This window comes from Lemur catta, chromosome 10, assembly GCF_020740605.2.
Source record: "Lemur catta isolate mLemCat1 chromosome 10, mLemCat1.pri, whole genome shotgun sequence".
Lineage (NCBI taxonomy): Eukaryota > Metazoa > Chordata > Mammalia > Primates > Lemuridae > Lemur > Lemur catta.
Window position 1 is genome coordinate 36,214,485 of NC_059137.1, and position 19,491 is coordinate 36,233,975.

At 47.7% G+C, this 19,491-nt stretch overlaps 2 protein-coding genes across 2 annotated transcripts; both read left to right on the top strand.

The window, feature by feature from the left end:
* Positions 1-8,797: 8,797 nt before the first annotated feature.
* Positions 8,798-9,849, top strand: LOC123646146 (olfactory receptor 13J1). Its single transcript, XM_045562831.1, has one exon. The coding sequence runs from the start codon at positions 8,847-8,849 to the stop codon at positions 9,783-9,785; it is 939 nt and encodes a 312-aa protein (XP_045418787.1). The 5' UTR covers positions 8,798-8,846; the 3' UTR covers positions 9,786-9,849.
* Positions 9,850-17,763: 7,914 nt separating this feature from the next.
* Positions 17,764-18,750, top strand: LOC123645674 (olfactory receptor 13C7-like). Its single transcript, XM_045562116.1, has one exon. It carries the CDS (start codon positions 17,764-17,766, stop codon positions 18,748-18,750), a length of 987 nt encoding a protein of 328 aa, XP_045418072.1.
* The last annotated feature ends 741 nt before the right edge of the window (positions 18,751-19,491 follow it).

Sequence of the window (19,491 nt, forward strand, 5' to 3'; positions counted from 1 at the left end):
ACCAGCAGATGAATGGACAAAGAAAATGTGGTATATATACACAATGGAATACTATTCAGCCATTAAAAAGAAATCCTGTCATTTGCAATAACATGGATGGAATTGGAGGACATTATGTTAAGTGAAATAAGTGAGGTACAGAAAGACAAATACCACATATTCTCATTCATATGTGGAAGTTAAAAAAGTTGATCTCATAAATAGCAGAATAGTGGCTACTAGAGGTTGGGAATGGTGGGGGAGAGAAATGGCCAGAGGTTGGTTAATGGATATAAAATTATAGCTAGATAGCGGGAATAAGTTCTAGTGGTCTATAGCAACGGTCTCCAACATTTTTGGCACCAGGGACCAGTTTCATGGAAGACAATTTTTCCACGTACTGGGGGGATGGTTTTGGGATGACTCAAGCACATTACATTTATTGTGCAGTCAAACCTCTCTGCTAATGATAATCTGTATTTGCAGCCACTCCCCAGCACTAGCATCACTGCCTCAGCTCTATTTCAGATCACTGGGCGTTAGATTTTCATAAGGAGTGAGCAACCTAGATCCTTCGCATGCGCAGTTTACAGTAGGGTTTGCACTCCTATGAGAATCTGATGCCACTGTTGATCTGACAGGAGGCAGAGCTTATGCGGTGATGTGAGCAATGGGGAGCAGCTGTAAATACAAAGTTTCACTCACTTGTCCACCACTCACCTCCTGCTGTGCGGCCTGGTTCCTAACAGGCCACAGACCCACAGCCCACGGGTTGGGGACCACAGGCCTGTAGCATGTAGGGTGACAACAATTAACAACAATTTATTGTATATTTTCATATGGCTAGAAGAGTGGATTTTGAATGTTTTCAACATAAAGAAATGATAAATATTTGAGATGATGGTATGCTAATTACCCTGGGTTGATCATTTCATATTACATACATGTATCAAAACACCACACTGTAGCCCATAAATATGTACAGTTATTATGTGTCAATTTCAAATAATAATAAAAGCAAAAGAAGAATTTTTTTTGTTTAAACATGTACAAGTCCTGTCTTCCACAACTTTTCAGGAAACTCTCCAAACAGCTCTTGAGCCTCCAAACTGGGCTGGTGCCAGGGACTCAAGATCTTTCTGGACCAAAGTTGGGACATAATTTTCTGATTTATAAGTTTACTAATATGAAAAGCTATCCAGAGTCATAAAAGTCAAACAATATTTGAGGGTCTACTCTCATTGAAAAAGACATAAAGATAATTATAAAGCTTAGTGAAAAGGACATAGTGAATGGACTGCTGGATTCTGAGAGATGAGATTCTTTTAACACAGATACGTTCTTTTCCCTCAGGGTCTCCTAGGAATAAGAAACTAGCAGAGGCCAAGAAAGCAAAATAGATAGCCACCTCACTGAGACACACAGATTTTATGTTTACCAGATTCCTAGACCTATGACACTGCTGCCATAGTCATCTGCCTGGGCCGGAGCCATGGAGTCCAGGATTTCGCAGCTGTTCCAACCCCGTCCCCACAGGTCATGGAGAATGGCCTAATGGCCACCAGGGGGCGCCGGGGAGCTGGAGCAGGTTAGCTCACCTCAAATCAATGCAGAGTCCATGACAAGGATAATGTGACAAGGAAGAAGGGTTCATCCCAGAAGTACAAAGAGAATGCAACATTAGGAAAAAAATATCTTGATGTAAATCACTTCATTAACATATAACAAGGAGAAGAACCATGTGATCAGGGCACAATAAAAGACTTGGATTAATGGAGAGACAAACAATGCTCTCAGATGAGAAAACTTGATTTTGTAAAGATGTCAATTGTGTCCCAAATTAGCCAATAAATTAAAGGCAAAATTCCAGAATTTTTATGAAATGTGACAAGCTGATTGCAAAATTTATCTGGAAAAGAATATGTGCAAGAATAGCCAAGAAATTATTGAAAAAGGCTGGCAAGAGGGAATTTGGCCTAGCAGACAGCAATGGAAAGCTATAAAGCACTATAAATCTACAGTAATTAAAACAGTGTGGTGTGAGGACAGCAGGAGACAATAAAATTTCTTTAAAACATAACAGTGGGTCCAGAAAGAGACTCATAAACGTACTAGAAATTATTACTACATGATAAAGGTGGCATTTTTAAATCAGTGAGAGAAGAATGACCTTTACAGTAAATTTTACTGTGGCAAGTAAATAACCCTACCTCACTCAATAAATAAATAAATTCCAGATAAATTAAGATTTAAATTAAAAAACAAAATTTTAAAAGTTTTAGAAGAAAATATAGAAAGGAGGATGTATTTAAAATGTTGGAGATATGACGCAAGAGACAAAAAAGAAAAAGAAAGAAATCTGACTATTCAAAATAGTCAAACTTCTATGTAAGAAAAGATATCATAAACAAAAGAGGCAAGTGACATAAAATGTCAGTTCAAGGTTACAGTGAGCTATGATCTGACCACTGCACTCCATGCTGGGTGACAGAGCAAGACCCCATCTCTTAAAAAAAAAAAAAAAAAGGAAAGAAAAGAAAAGAAAGAAAGAAAGGAAGGAAAAGGGGCAGAGCGAAAATGATAAATAAAATACATTTAATGTTTCTAGTAATCAGAGAAATGTAAAATAATTATTTTATTTTATTAATTTACATTTTTAGAGACAAGGTGGTCTCACTATGTTTCCTGGGCTGGAGTGCAGTAGCTATTCACAGGTGTGATCATAATACATTACAGCTCTGTCACCCCAGCTAGAGAGCAGTGGCATAATCATAGCTTACTGCAACCTCAAAGTCCTGGGTTCACGCAATCCGCTTGCCTCAGCCTCCCAAGTAGCTGGGACTTTAAGCATTTGCCATCATGCCTGGTTAAGTGTTTCAATTTTTTTTTTTTTTTTAGTAGAGGCAGGGTCTCACTCTTGTTCAGGCTAGTCTCAAACTGACCTGACCTCAAGTGATCCTCCCACCTCAGCCTCCCAGAGTGCTAGGATTACAAGTGGGAGTCACTACTCCAAGCCTTCATGAAAATTTTTAGATTTTTTGCATCAAAAGCCAATATCAACAGAGTAAAAATGCAAACCACAAAACAGGAGAAAATATTTTTAAATCAAATATCTGATAAAGGATTAATATCCATAGTATAGAAAAAACTCCTAAAACTCAACAAGAAAAACCGATCCTATTAAATAATGGGTGAAGGATTGATTTTCAACAAATTGCCAAGAATATTCAATTGTCTTTTCAATAAATGTTGCTGGGGCAACTAGATATTCACATGCAAAAGAATGAATCAGTTGGACACTTACTTCATACTGTATGCAAAAAAACTAACTCAAAATGTATCTAACACCTAAATATGCAAAGCTCTTAGAAAAAATTATAGGCATAAATCTTTGTGACCTTGGATTAAGTTTGTTAGATATGACACCAAAAGTACAAGCAGAAAAAAAAAAGTTAAGTTGGACAAAATTGAAACTTAAAACTTTTATGCTTCAAAAGACACCATCAAGAAACTGAAAAGACAAGCCAGGCACAGTGGTTCACACCTGTAATCCTAGCTACTCGGGAGGCTGAGGCAGTAGGATCGCTCCAGCCTGGCCAACAGAGCAAGACCGTGACTCAGGAAAGAAAGAAAAGAAAAAGAAAAGAAAGAAAGAAAGAGAGGAAGTAAGGAGGGAAGGAAGCAAAAAAAGAAAGAAAGAAGGAAAGAAAGAAAGAAGGAAAGAAAGAAAGAAAAAGAAAGAAAGAAAAAGAAAGAAAGAAAGAAAGAAAGGAGGAAAAGGAGGGAGGGAGGAAGAAGGAAGGAACGAGGGAAGGAGAAGGGGAGGGAAGGGAAGGGGAAAAGAAAGAAAAGAAACAGGAAAAGAAAAGAAAAAGAAAAGACAAACCACAGAATAGGAGAAAATTTTTGCAAATCACACATCTGATAAGGGACTTGTATTTAGACTATATAAAGGACTCTTACAATTCAATAATACAGAGACAAATAACCCAAATTATAAATGGGCAAAAGATCTGAATACACATTTCTTCAAAGAAGATATACAAGCCAGTAAGCATTTGAAAGATCCTCAATGTCATTAGAGAAATGCAATTCAAAACCATAATGAGATACCACTTCATTCTTACAAGGATGGCTATAATCTAAAAGGCAGATGATAACAATTGTTGGTGAGAATGTGGAGAAATCAGCACTTTCATACATTGCCAATGGGAATGTAAAATGATACGGCCATTTTGGAAAACAATCTGGCAGTCCCTCCAAAGGTTACACACAGAGTTACCATATGACTCAGCAATTCCAATCCTAGGAGAATATCCACGGGAAATGAAAATATATGTCCACACAAAAACTGGTACACAAATGTTCATAGTGGCATTATTCGTAATGGTCAAAAAGTGGAATCAACCCAAATGTCCATCAACTGATGAACATACCCATTACAGTGAAATATTATTTAGCAATAAAAAGAAATTAAATACTGATACATGCTACAATATAGATGAACCTTGAAAACATTATGCTAAGTAAAAGAAACCAGTCACAAAGGGACATATATCCTTTTTTTTTTTTTTTTGAGACACAGTCTCACTCTGTTGCCCAGGCTAGAGTGCTGTGGCATCAGCCTAGCTCACAGCAACCTCAAACTCCTGGGCTTACGCAATCCTCCTGCCTCAGCCTCCCGAGTAGCTGGGACTACAGGCATGCGCCACCATGCCCAGCTAATTTTTTCTATATATTTTTAGTTGTCCAGCTAGTTTCTTTCTATTTTTAGTAGAGACAGGGTCTCGCTCTTGCTCAGGCTGGTCTATCTTATAATTCCATTTATATAAACTGGAGGAGGCTTAAGAGGAAACCGGGAGTGACTGCGAATGGGAATAGGGTTTCTTTTGGAAGTGATAAAAATGTTCTAAAATTAATTGTGGTGATGGTTGCACAACTCTGTGAATATACTAAAAACTATTGAATTGTACATTTTAAGTGGCTGAATTCTATGGCATTTAAGTTATAGCTCAGTAAAGATGCTACTTTTAAAAAGAATTAACTATTGATACATACAACACGGATGATTCTCAAAAATAACTCTGTTGAGTGAAAGAAGCCAGATTTTGAAGCGTACATTCTGCATAATTCCATTTATGCAAAATGCTAGAAAATGAAAGTAACCTACCGTTACAGAAAGCAGATCAGTGATTGCCTGGTTGGGGAAAAGGAGAAATGGATTACCAAGGGGCATGGGAAAAACTTGGGGGATAGTAGATAAGTTCATTATCTTGATTGGGATCATGGCTCCATGACTGCCTAGATATGTTAAAATGCATCAAATTATATGATTTCAATATATGCAATTATATATCAGTTATCCTTCAATAAAGCTGCAACAAAAAACATACTAAAAGGCCATACATATGTTAATAGATGATCACAAGGTATGGACTCAGAAAACAAGAAGGAACCTCCCTCAAGAAGTATGTTCCAAGCAGGGATGAGGGGCCACGAGGAGGTGAGAGGACCTGGACAGACCAGCTTTGCAGTGACCGAGGGGGCAGGATTCAAGGGTGGACAACTCAGTGTCAGAGTCAACCCAAGGCCGTGCTTCCACGTCGTTAAGTGAGGTGCCCTTCCCCTCTCCAGGGCAGATCTCCAGTCTGTACCATGAGGATCGGTCAAGACGGCCAGCAAGGACATAATTCTGCTGTGTCTCTTCATCCCGTCCACTCCCCTATTCCCCCTTGTCCAGATTTTGTACTCTCGTAAGATCCCTGTGAGAGTTGAGCCAACACCTCTAACTCCCCACCTGGAAAGCAACTCTGCCAATCATTTGTTCACTCATTCATTCATTTTTAAATTTATTCATTGAAACTTTCTTCTGCATTCATATGATCGCACATCCATCCATCCATCCATCCATCCATTAATTCATTCCATAAATATTCCTGGACCAGCATGGGTTGGGGCCTGACTGAGGAGGATGGATCCTGCCCCTGAGCCACTTTCTCCAACTTTTCCACACCAATTAAGATTTCTAAATAGATTCTGTGTAATTGGGTCTTTGGGACATCATCCCTGAAGCACCCCAAAGTGTCTAAGCCGGGCACATTTCCTCTCCTCCCTCTAAATCGCCTCAGGGATTGCGCAGTCCCTTGGTGCACAGAGAGCTTAGAAAGGTGCCGCCTGCACTTGGCCCTCTTGCTCCCCCAGAGGCTGTCGGGGTGCAGCTGACTACCCACGGGAAAGCACCAGCCGCTCTACTTCCTAATCCTACAAAACCTGCCACACTTTGGAGAACCCCACTGAGTTCGAAGCACTTTGTATAATTCTACCAAATTCTAAAAGATCCATTTAATTCTATTGAGTTGCAAATACTTCACTGACTTCTACAAAAGTCTAGGCAGGTTTTCACAGTTTGGAAAGCTGGGCTGGTGTGAACCCCTGTGTCCTGCCCACCAAGATTCCCTGCCCAGAGGAGGCTCGTGTCCACTTTTGTAACCTGTGTCCCCCTAGCTCCAGACAGAGAAAGTCCCTGGTCTCAAATCCTCTGAAGCGTCCTCCAAGGAGCCAGGGACATGAACCTGAAGGTAAGTGAGGAATGGGGATGCCGAGGCAGAGGAAGGGGTCAAGAACTCTGAGAATTATTGTGGCCTTGGCTTCCCCCTCCAACTGACTAAGCAATGCTGGGCAAGCCCCTTCCCCTCTCTGTGCCTCAGTTTTGCCATGTATAACAAGACGGTGGTCTAGCTGATCTGTGAGACCCCTCCCAGTTCTGCCAGGGTGTCATCTAGGCTGGGACCAGCCCATGTTTGGCAGCCAGCTGCCCATTCCCAGTCTGCTTTAGCTACAGGAAGTCACAGCAAGACAGGGAGAAGTTGGCTGTCCCAGGCTGGGAGACATCCTGCAGCCGGCAGGAATAGGCACCTGGCCGCGAGTGAGTGAGAGTGGCACAAACACGGGGCCATGAAGCACAAAGCAGAGAGGGCTCAGGGTGGCCTGGGAGAGGTAAAGGAAGGCTGCCTGGGCAAGGTGCCATTCGAGCTGGGTTTTAGGTGGCATTCAGCCAAGAGAGAGGTAAAGGCAGGAAGGACCTTGTGAGCTCTATAGACAAAGCTTCCTGGCCCTGCTTTGGGAACCAGAGTTCCACAGCATCTGGTCACATCCATCCTCCTTCCCTCTTCCCCCAGGCACCAGCCCCCAGCTGAAGGAGAGAAGAGCCAGGAGATTCAAGTCCTTGGCACACGGGCTGGGAAGCAGACGAGACACCGGGCTGGTGTGTGACCCCTGCTCTGGGCTCCTCTGTCCTTCTGGCTCACTCCAGTTGGCTCCCTCCCCTCAGACTGCTCCTTCCTAGTGATGCCCCTGCCTGGCCGTGGTCCCCATGCACCTCCTTCCAGGGATGATGCCATCTGCTTAGCTCCCTGAAGCCCCCTGGCCACGCAGCCAAGGGCATGCACTGCAGGTTCTGGGCGTGTGTGTAAGAGAGAGTGAGAGAGCGGTGCCTATGCACATACACTCATGTGAATGACCACACTCGTACACACATGAGCCTACGTGTGGCATATACACCCACAGGCACATGTGTACCTGTATGTCACACGGGTGTTTGTGCATTCACATGTAGGTGGGTGTATGCATATCCCAACAGGTAGCCAATGGCTACTGATGTTTCCCGGTGACTTTAGGGGATAAAGTGTAGTATATGGAACGATGCAAAGAGGAGGCTGTGGCCTGACCCAGTCACTGGGCTGCAGGGAAGGCACAATGCTGTATCTGCCTTGCCCCAGCCCTGGCACAGTGCCTGTCTCTGTTGCCACTCTTGTAAATGGGGGTAACCCTCTGGGAACCCAGATGAGTTTTCCAGAGTTTTCCAGTTGTGCCTTGGGGAAAACTGGCAGCTCACACTCCTCCTGACCCCATAGTGACTCTGGACACAGTCAAGTTGAGACAAGACCTTCTATCTGAAGGCCCAGGACTAGATCAGAGACCTCCTTGCTGCCCATTGGCCCTTAAGTCCTGGAGGTAGGTCTCAGTGTGTGGGGCTGAGCTCTGGAGAGGAAGGAGTATCCACAGGGACCATGCAGCCTGGAACCTCAATGGGTGGTGGAGGCCCAGTGACACCCAGAGAGTCCACATCAGGAAGGATTTAGTGATCCGTTGAGTGGCCTAACAGCAAAAAAAAGAAGAAGAAGAAGAAGAAGAAGAAAAGTGTGTACACATTAAAGTTTATGGACCTCTGATCCAGCCCATTGTTTCCCAAACTATGTTGATACCTGCAGTAGATTAATGTGTGTTCTGTGAAAGGGCGATGCATGGTCAAAGAAGTTTGGGGAGCGTGCACTCCACACTGCTTTTGGAAAGTTACAAATCATATTAGCATATTAAATGCTCTGCAGTAAAGAGCTTTATTTAGGGGAGGGGATGGGTGTATACATACATAATGAGTGTGATGCACACCGTCTAGGGGAGGGAAACGCTTGAAGTTCTGATTGGGGGGAGGAAGGGGGAGCCAGGGCAATATACATAACCTAAATTTTTGTACCCCCATAATATGCTGAAATTAAAAAAAAATAAAAAAATAGCTGTATTTATTAATCCAGAGTTGCCTTAAATTGATTTTTCAGATTGCCTGCTAACATTTCCATTAACGTTCTCTTAGGGAATGCCAATCTAAATCAATCTTCACTTTTCACATGGATAAACTGAGGCTTAGAGAGGGTAAGGGGACTGCCCAAAGTCACAGAGAGAAAGTGTGGCAGTCAAAGAAAAGACTCCAGCAATCCGCCCCTGTCCCAGAAGGGGCTCTGTGAGCTTCCTGCCGCCCTGTACCCTCTCGCCTTCCATCCCAGCTGCACGTCCCTTCGGGACTCTTCAGCATGGAGCTGGTCAACAGGACAGCAGTGTCTGAGTTCTTTCTGAAAGGGTTTTCTGGCTACCCAGCCCTGGAGCACCTGCTCTTCCCTCTGTGCTCGGCCATGTACCTGGTGACCCTGCTGGGGAACTCAGCCATCGTGGCGGTGAGCATGCTAGACGCCCACCTGCACACGCCCATGTACTTCTTCCTGAGCAACCTCTCCATCCTGGACATCTGCTACACATCCACCTTCGTGCCCCTGATGCTGGTCCACCTCCTGTCATCCCGGAAGACCATCTCCTTCACTGGCTGTGCCGTCCAGATGTGCCTGAGCCTGGCCACGGGCTCCACGGAGTGCCTGCTGCTGGCCATCATGGCCTATGACCGCTACCTGGCCATCTGCCAGCCACTCAGGTACCCCGTGCTCATGAGCCACCAGCTCTGCTTACTGCTGGCGGGCGGCGCCTGGGTCCTCTGCCTCCTCAAGTCGGCCACGGAGACAGTCATTGCCATGAGGCTGCCCTTCTGTGGCCACCGCGTGGTCAGTCACTTCACCTGCGAGATCCTGGCAGTGCTAAAGCTGGCATGTGGTGCCACCTCAGTCAGCGAGACCTTCCTGCTGGTGGGCGCCATCCTGCTGCTGCCCGTGCCCCTGACATTCATCTGCCTGTCCTACACGCTTATCCTGGCCACCATCCTGAGGGTGCCCTCGGCTGCCGGGCGCCGCAAAGCTTTCTCCACCTGCTCAGCGCACCTGGCCGTGGTGCTGCTTTTCTACAGCACCGTGATCTTCATGTACATGAAGCCCAAGAGCAAGGAGGCCCACATCTCTGAGGAAGTCTTCACCGTGCTCTACGCCGTGGTCACGCCCATGCTGAACCCCGTCATCTACAGCCTGAGGAACAAGGAGGTGAAGGAGGCTGCCAGGAAGGTGTGGGGCAGGGCACAGGCCTGCAGGTGAGGGAGGGCGGGACTCTGCACTGGCGGCCTCCGGTTAGGTGAGGCTGGCACGTGCCAAGGCCCGTGAGGACGAGAAAAAGGCAGCACACCAGGTCCCCCGATCCTGCAGCAGAACAGCTCCCAAATAGCCTTCTGCTCCTGCCCCGCCATCGCCCTGGGCCACACCACCCCCTGGGCCTTCACACCTGCCCCCTGCTGTCTCAAGACTCCAGTCTTTTCCCTCCCTCCAACCTGTCCCCCATGGGGTTTCCAAAGGGTGCTTTTGAAAAGCACGTGATTGTGTCACTCTTCTACTGAAACCCATCAGTGGCCCCTCCCTGATCTCTCAGGACAAAGCGGAAGTTCTTGAGATCAGAACCCAAGGCCCCCCCACAGCTGGCCCTGCCTGGCTTGCTCCCCGACCCCTCCTCACAGCCACACAACCGCCAAGTGTAGCTCACCATTCCCTGTCCTGCCCAGCAGTCCCTGCCCTGCCCTCTGTGCAATTCTTGTTCTTTCCGGGAGGCAGCACAGGCCCAGCACACAACTCTGTGTAAAAGGACTGCCTGACTCTGCATGCCCAGTGCAAATGCCACCTCCACCAGGGGCCACCCACTTTGCTCTTCTCCCTGTGCCCTTCCTTTGTTCTTTGTTTCCAGTGTTACTCCAAGAGCAAGGTTCCACTCTGTCCCAAAGTCCAGGCTTGCCCAACCCCAGGCCCTACACAAGTTTCCTAAAAAGATATATGAGTACGTCAATGTAGGGGTGATAATGGCAGGGACTGGAGTCCTTTCCAAATCTGAGCAGAGCTGGGATGGAGCCCACAGATGGCAGGAAAGGCCACTGCCAGGTGACAGCAGAGGCAGCAATGAGGCCCAGAGTCCAAGGTTCCCAGACCTGCCCAGCCCTGGGACACCAGTCACCCAGAGCAGCCCAGGACCTGGAGTCCCCTTACCCCCACCGTTACTAGCAGCAGCAGCAGCTTCCAGCAGCCTCACGTGGCTTTGGGAGGCTTGCTCTACCCCTCCCCATCCCACCCTCTGGGATCCCGCTATAGCTGCCCCTTCCTGGTGCTCAGCCTGTCCTTGGATTTCCTTTCTGAAAACTCAGCAAACACACAGTGGAAACAGACTCAGATCCACAGAGCATTTCCATCCCCTGCCCTGGCCTGGCCTCAGTGGCACCATCGGTGCAATGGGAGAGCTGGGCTTGGGCTCCCGACAGCAGTCCTGCTCTCCTGCCCCGGCTGCAGGGAACAGCCCCTGTGTGAGTCCTCAGTTTCCTCCCAGGGCTTCTCCTGCCTCCTTGCTGGTGAGAACAGAGACACAGAGGACAGCAGCATGGCCCGAGGCAGAGACACTCAAACCTCTCTGACCACGCCAGGCTGAAGGCTGTCAGTGGCCATGACGTTCTGTGGGCCTTGGATGCACGATAGGAGTTTGGACTTTATTCTGCGGGCATTGGGGGTTTGCAGTTGGATTTGCTTTTAGCAATGTCACTGATTAGATTCTATGACAAAATATTAACTAAGAGTTTTCTCCTCTGGGTGATGAGGTTATAGGTAACTACTATTTTCTTAATTATTCTTTTCAATATTGTCTAATATTTCTACAATGTCCCTGACTTTGAACTTAAAAAACGATGTTAAACATTTTTAAGAGATGGAAGATCACCTTGCCCCAGAGTAGAGGGCAGATGAGAAGGGCACCAGCCTGAGGCCAGGGAAGAGAGGGTGCTGCTGCAGTCACCCAAGCCCTCGTGAGGCCTGGCCAGGCAGGCAGTAGAAGACAGAGGGTGGTACCGAGATACACTGGGGAGAGATATGTACATAAACATTTGGGAGACAGAGATAAAATATTTGGGGTTACAGTTGACCCTGAACAACCCAGGTGTTAGGAGCACTGACCCTTGTGCAGCTGAAAATCCATGTATAACATTTGACTCCCCAAAAACTGAGCTACTAATGGCCGGCTGTTGACCAGAAGCCTCACTGAGAACAATTAACACGTACATTGTATGTTATGTGTATTATATTCTGTATTCTTATGATAAAGTAATCTACAGAAAAGGTTATTAAGAAAATCATAAGGGTGGGGGAGCAAGGGCAATATACGTAACCTAAACTTTTGTGCCCCCACAATATGCTGAAATAATAATAAAAAAATAAAATCCTAAGGAAGAGAAAATGTATTTACTATTCTTTAAGTGGAAGTGGATCATCGTAAAGGTCTTTATCCTCATCATCTTCATGCTGAGTAGGCTAAGGAGGAGGAGGAAGAGGAGGGCTTTGTCTTGCTGTCTCAGGGGTGGTGGCTCACCTACGAGTTTTTTCCAATTGTCACAAATCTCCAAAAAATGTCCCCATATATTTATTGAAAAAAATACACATTTAAGTGGACCGGTGCAGTTTAAACCTGTGTTGTTCAAGGGTCAACTGTGTATATATCATACATATAAAATAATATTTGGGAGCTAGAGATATAAAATTCGGGATTATGGAGGTAGATGAGGGAGAGCGAGGGCTGTGGGTTGACGCCTGGGTTTCTGGCTTATCTGGGAGGATCAGATACAGGTGCCACTGAGACGCTGAGATGGGGAGATGACGGCAGTGGATGGGGACGGGGGAGATGATGGTCATGAGTTTGTCTTAGGCCTGTTGAGTCCGGGTTGTCCATGGGGTAGCAAAAGGGCAATGCTCTATGAGCAGATGGAAAATAAGTGGCAACAATCTTCCCATCTTTTACTTTGACTTGTGTTCTTGATAAACATTCCAGAGGAAAACCATAGTGTAACATGAAATTTTGCAACTTCTGCTGCTTTATTTAAGGCTGCTTTTTAGTCTCGAAACTGTGTCAAGTTATTTTTTATTGTGAAAGAACAGGAAGGGGAGGGGAGAGGAGAGGAAGGGAGTGAAGGGGAGAGGAGAAGAAAAAAGAAACCTGTAAAACCTCATTTGCCTGGCTACATCCGTGACTTAATGAAGTCCCTCACATGTACACCGCACATCTCACACCTTACAAAGCAATTTACTTTCTCTAAGCTTTGATGAATCCAGGTCCTCACAGCAACCCTGGAAGGAGACGACCCATTTCACAGCCCAGACACCCAGGCCTGGTGAAGGGGAGCCGTGGGCCGGAGCCTGTGGCATCCGAAGGGCAGGACTACAGTGAGACCCAGTGTCCGGGTTCTCTGTCCAGCATCTCTCCTGTGCCCGCCTCACCCCAGCAGGGCCCCCCTGGGACAGGGCAAGGAACCTGGAGTCTCTGAAGCGCAGGTCCCACAGCTATCAAACCTGCAACTTTGTGTACTTGCAGAGTTTGAACTTTAAATTGGGCAGGGACTGCAATGTCCCTGAGAGCACGGAGCAAGCGGGCTGTCTATGCAGCAGGGGAGCAGGAGGCTGGTCCTCGGGACCCATGGGCCCTGGCCCATCCAGGCACAATGCACCTGCTGGTAATGAACTCAGCACCTGCAAGCCTCAGCTCAGCCCACCGGGCTCTAGCTCCCTACGTACATTTGGGCCACAGGCCAGGATGTGGGAGGTAAGGAGAATTCATCTGCCATGTTGATTATTCTCATGAAATCTTTTTAAAACATTCTTAAAATAGAATATTTTCTTAGGAAAGGGGACATAATATCATCTACCACTTACTATTTACCTATGTGCCAGGCTTCGTGCTAAGAACTTTGTATGCTTCATCTCGCTGGATCCTCAAAATAAGCCCAGAAGGAAACACTATTATCCCCACGCCATAGGTGAGAAGCTGAGGCTGAGAAAACTGAGCAGGAAGCAGGGCTGGGACTTGGCCCTGGTCGGCCTGACTCCAAGCCCACCTCGGCCCCTCTGCCACACAGCCAGGAAGCGGCGAGGCAGGACCCAGAGCTAGGCCTCTCAGGGAAGTTGTAACTGAAGCTTTCTTGTTATGTCCCTTTCCTTTCTTTTAAAATAACGTATTTAAATACTTTAAAATAAGTATTAAATTGTTAAAAAATTAGATTCATCAACCAATGAGATTGATATATTTACCTTGCAAAGTAACCCCAGGCCTACCAGACCTCAGGTTGGAAGTTGCTAGAAAGACGTGAGGCACTGTGTCAGAGGTTACAGAGTACCAGAGGTCACCTAATTGAATGGCTCCATTTTCTCAGGAGAAACTTGACCAAGGTCATATAGCAGAATAGGAACAATGGCCAAGAATCAAACCTGGATCCCCTCCCTCCCCGCCCAGGGCTCCTTCCCACATCACTCTGCCTCTCAGGAGGTGTACAAGTGAGGAGTGGAACTAGATGACTATTTTCAGAGGCACTCTATGTCCTATCACTTTGTGACTCTGGTTTTCCAGGACATGACGGTGTGTGACATTGACAGACAGATGCTGAAGCAGCTGAGTGTACTGGGAAGCGCCACTGTGCCCAAAGGCAGAGGTGCAACATTTCTAGTCTCTTGCTTCTCAGCACGTGGTAGGACTCCACAGGGCCAGTGGGCTGTGGGCAAACGTGACATATGTCACTTCTGGGTCAGAGCAAGATGCTCCAGTGTGTCCTTCCCCAGTCATAATAACTGGTGATGTCCCAGAGCCTCCATCTGCCAGGGTCTCTGAAGAGAGCCCCCTGAAAACCCCCAATAGACATGTAGCATGAGAAAGAAATAAACCTTCATCATGTTAAGCCGATAAAATTACAAGGTTGTGTGTTACTGCAGCATAACCTAGCCCATCCTGAGTGACCCATCAAGGGAATAGCAGCTGCTCCCTGATGTCCCATCCTGTGCCCATGCTGCAGTCAAAGCTATTGGCAACCTGGCAGCATGGTATTATCTAGACACAAACTTATTTCTTTGGGGCCATAAGCCTGTGGTCTCATGGGCTAGCTTTAATTTCCATGAATGAGTTATGATCAGACTCTTGTGAGGAAACCCACCGCACTCCTGATGTAGCTCTTCAGAGAGAGCAGCTCTTGGTACAGGTAGGAGACTGGAACCCTGAAAGCTCTCCTAGGAATCACGATGGCTGCACCATCCTGGGGGTGTATTGAAGGGAGAAGAGGACATAGATCTCAGGGTAAGACATTGGGATCAGGATTTTTGGCAGAAGAACAGCACCAGATCTGAATAAATGGTCAGTTCAGTTCATGGTGATCACTGACAGCTCCTGGCTGTGGCTCCCTGGCCCATAAGGAATCAGACACAGCCCTTCCACTGCAATAGCTCACAGCGCAGTCAGAGAGAGACACACAACAAACCAACCACAATGCAAGGCAGAATGGAACGAACCTGCCCCAGTAGCCGCGTGCCCCTCCTGCTGCCAGGGTGGTCAGTTCTACGGAGGCATCTGCGAAGGCTGCACAGAGAAGGTGGTGTGTGAGTTGAGCCTTGAAGGGTGAGGAGGAGAGAAAGGCCACTCCAGCCCAAGGAAACTGCCCAGAGGAGGGACGAGCCTGGCGCATGCGGGCTTTGTCTGAACAGTGCAGGGTGGCCTGGTGAGGCTGAGGCGGGTAGTGGGTGTGAGTCAGGAGGGCAGCCAGATCCTGCGCACAGAAACCCTCAAATGCCTCCACCCCCCATTTGCTGTTTCGGAGAGAGGCAGGGGTGATGAAGAGAAATGCAGAGCCGCTGGATTCCCAGCCTTCACCTGCTTGAAATGCCCCACACCTGTGTTGGTGCCAGGCTTTGAGATGAACACAGGTCTTTTTGTAACAACACACCCAGCAGAAACAAAGCCCTTATAGATCTTTCCAGATTTCAGGTTTTACTTTGTCTTTACATCTCACACTCAGATAGAATCTCAAAGGTCTACAGCCCAGAGAGAGGAAGGGAGGTGTCCAAGGTAAGGAGAGAGTGAGTGAGTGATCGTAGACCCCATGAAGGCAGAAGCCACATGTCTCTGCTATGTTCCCAGTTCATAGTAGGTGCTCAATAACTATTCATTGAGTGAGTAAATGAATGAGCCATCACACCCGGGGAATTCTTTATCTTTTCGCCAAACTTCAGCAAGAGAAACACTGCCTGTAAATGTTCACGTGGAAATTTAAGGTCAGTAACTGACCTGGATTAACCAACTGCCCCTGCATGTTCCAGTACCTGTCACCTCATAATCACCCTGATTTAGGGGAGAGGAAGGAAACCCGGAATAGGCTCTGGAGAAAGAGGGTGTCACGAAAGACACTGGAGCCCTTGTCCAGGAGGGGGCTGGTTCAGATCCAGCAGGCACCTGTGGCTGAAGATGCAGTCTTCTATCTGTCTCAATAGCAATCTGTTACTGCACCTCCCTGGGCAGCACCTGCAAGTGTGTGTCTCCTCTGAGCTACACAGCATCCTTCAAGGAGGAAACCGAGGCTCAGAGAGGCCAGGCAACTTGGTCGGTATCACAGGTAGTTCGTGCTGAAGCTGGGAGGCAAAGCTGGGTTCTGGGATCGTGCATCCCATCTCTGCTGAGCGTCTGCCCTTGGCGGCACTCGCTGTATGAGGGGCTGAGAGGAAGGAGGCAGAGTGCTGATCTCTAAGTGTAGCAGAGAAGACCAGGGCACCACATGCCACACAGTGACACGGAGAGATGGTAAGGGCTGCGGGAGCACAAGAAGGGGGCAGGTAACTCTGCAAAGGGCAGGAGGGAGAAGAAAGGAGACATGGCACTGGCCCTTGAAGAGTGAACAGGACACCCCACTGGGGAAGGGAGGAGGACGTGCCTCCATCTTGGGCAAAGATGTAGAGCTAGGGAAAGACATGGTTTATTTAGAAAAGGGTGAGCACTGTGGCCCCTACAAATGGTGGGTACAATTAAGCACGAAGAATGAGAAAAAAAATCCAGCCCAGAAGGACAGACAGGGCTCCATCACTATCAGAGAAAATTGTCCTCACAGCCAACCTAGGAATTGGTGGGGAGGCAGAATTATATATTCTGAATGAGAAAAGTGCATGCTCAGCTCCTGTTTCTCCTTCAGACCAGGGTCCACCTGGCCATGAGACAGCTTTCCAGTCCTAACAAGACTCTTGTGCTTTAGAGACATTTGGGCTACCTCCCTCCTGTGAATACCTAACATTGGCCTTTCCCTCTGAGGCAGAGAGACCAGCTCAGCAGGGCGATGCTGGCTACCTGGGAGAAACTTACAGCTTCTTCCCATTCCTCCCTTTATAATTGATGACAGCCACACCTCTGCCAGATTAGCGCCTGACTTTCCTCCTCGTGTGGCATCATTGCTGATATCATTTATCCTAGAAAGCAATATGGAAGCCAAGAAGTGAGTCACTTGGCTTTCATGACCAGGGTTAAATCCTGTGACCAGTAACTCTATTAGAATATGTATGTTTTGATGTCCTTTTAAAAATCAATGACTGGTTTGTGATTCCTTAAGGAGAGATGACCAGAAATCAGGCTTGCATGTCCTGTGGAGCTGAAATGCTTGACCTGCATGACCCAAAGGAACACTAGGTGAGCATTATCCACCACGCACCTGCCTTCCAGAGCTCATCTCACCTAATTCAGGGAAGGGGGGCAGCACCTTTGACAGGTCCACTTACCTTTCTCACTGCTGTAGCCCCAGCACCTGAAATAATATCTAGCACAGAGTGGGCACTCAATAAATTATATTCAGTGAATAAATGAACCTGAAATACTATGGGCATAATAATTCAGTCATATGAAGTCATAACTTAGAAAAGATGCTTCTTCTTAACAGCCAAGAACACTTTAGATTCCAAAGGAGCATGTCAAACATGAATCCTACTCTGTTGTCTCCCCTGAACCCTGGGGCAAGCAGAGACAGGCCCAGGGGACTGGGATGTGCCACATCCTCCCACATTTTGCGAGCAGAACTGCAGAGTGGGGAGGGCCAGCGTACAGACCTGAGGTCCTACTCTCTCATTATACAGATTATGAAACCAGATTCCAGAAAGGGGAGGCTGACCTCCCACAGGTCACACATCCAGGTCACCTGGCTCCCAGGCCAGCGGGAGCTTTTTCCAAAAAGTTCTGTGGTCCAGATGGAGAAGGAGAGGGAATGAGATGAGTGGAACAAACCAAACATCTGTGATGGAATATGTCCTGCTGGGGCTACATGCGCACCGTAAGCTAGAGGTGGTCCTGTTTGTGCTGTGCCTGGGCATCTACTTGGTGAACGTGCTGGGCAACTCCCTCCTCATAGGGCTGAACATACTGGCCTCCCGCCTGCACAGCCCCATGTACTTCTTTCTCAGCAACCTCTCCCTAATGGACATCTGTGGCACCTCCTCCTTCGTGCCTCTCATGCTAGTCAACTTCCTGAAAGCCCAAAGGACCATCTCCTTCCCTGGCTGTGCCCTGCAGATGTACCTGACCCTGGCGCTAGGCTCTACAGAGTGCCTGCTCCTGGCCATGATGGCGTACGACCGTTATGTAGCTATCTGCCAGCCACTTAGGTACCTGGAGCTCATGAGTGGGCAGGCATGCATGCAGATGGCAGTGCTGAGCTGGGGGACAGGCTTTGCCAACTCGCTGCTGCAGTCCATCCTTGCCTGGCGCCTCCCCTTCTGTGGCCACAATGTCATCAACCACTTCTTCTGTGAGATCTTGGCAGTGCTAAAACTGGCCTGTGGGGACATCTCCCTCAATGCACTGACATTGATGGTGGCCGCAGTTTTCCTGACGCTGGCCCCACTCCTGCTCATCTGCTTATCCTACATTTTCATCCTGGCTGCCATCCTCAGGATACCCTCTGCTGCAGGCCGGCGCAAAGCCTTCTCCACCTGCTCTGCCCACCTCACAGTGGTGGTGATTTTCTATGGGACCATCCTCTTCATGTACCTCAAGCCCAAGGCCAAGGACCCCAAGTTGGATAAGATTATCGCATTGTTCTATGGGGTTGTGACACCCTCACTGAACCCCATCATCTACAGCCTGAGGAATGCAGAGGTAAAAGCTGCTGCCGTAGCTCTGCTGGGGGGCCACCTGCTCTCCAGGAAAGTGTCCCACTGTCACTGTTGCTCTCCATCTCTGTCAGTCAGCACAGGCTAGGTTATGTGATAGCATGACCTCAAATCTTCAGTGGCTTAAAGCCATCAAGGTTTCTCGCTCACGCTGCAGGGCCACACGAGCCTGGCTAGGGTTCTGCTCTGATCTGTGGTCTTCATCCCCCTGGGACTCAGGAGGACAAAGCAGCTACCATCTGGAACACTGCTGGTCACCATGACAAGAGGAAAAGGGGAGTAACAAAGCCTGCACTGACTCTTAAAGCTTCCACTCAGAAGTGCCACATGTTACTTCCATTTACCTCTCATGGGCCGACAATGGCAACACCAAGGCACATGACTACCTCTGACATCAAAGGGGAGGACAAGCACAGCTATCATGTGTCTGGGAGGAAAGAGAGAGAGGACTGAGAGCTCAGTGAATAGCCTAATGACTACCACACCAACCTCCAGAGTCGACCCAAGAGCTACTAGAGATTTTTCTTCCTTTTTCCCAACCGTACATCCTTCATGGACCATCCTGCACCCTTCACGTGGGCTGCTGTCAGGTTCATTGTCCCAAGAAAGCTTGGGTTAGCTCACCTGTAGTGGCTTTGTACTGGGTCAACCAAACTAGGTTGAAGTGTGTGCTTCCCAGAATTCTCTTCCCAGTATGGGTCTGAGTTAGGGCTGACCAGAGAGACATGTGCACGAGATTTGGAAGGCAAAAGTGCAACAGCACCACACACTGCGGGAGTGCTCGCATGCTGTCACTAAGTTGCTGACTCACCTCGTCAGTGCAGCCTGT

Coding starts and splice junctions, on each gene's coding strand:
- LOC123646146 (XM_045562831.1), top strand. CDS start 8,847: ATGGAGCTGGTCAACAGGACAGCAGTGTCTGAGTTCTTTCTGAAAGGG.
- LOC123645674 (XM_045562116.1), top strand. CDS start 17,764: ATGAGTGGAACAAACCAAACATCTGTGATGGAATATGTCCTGCTGGGG.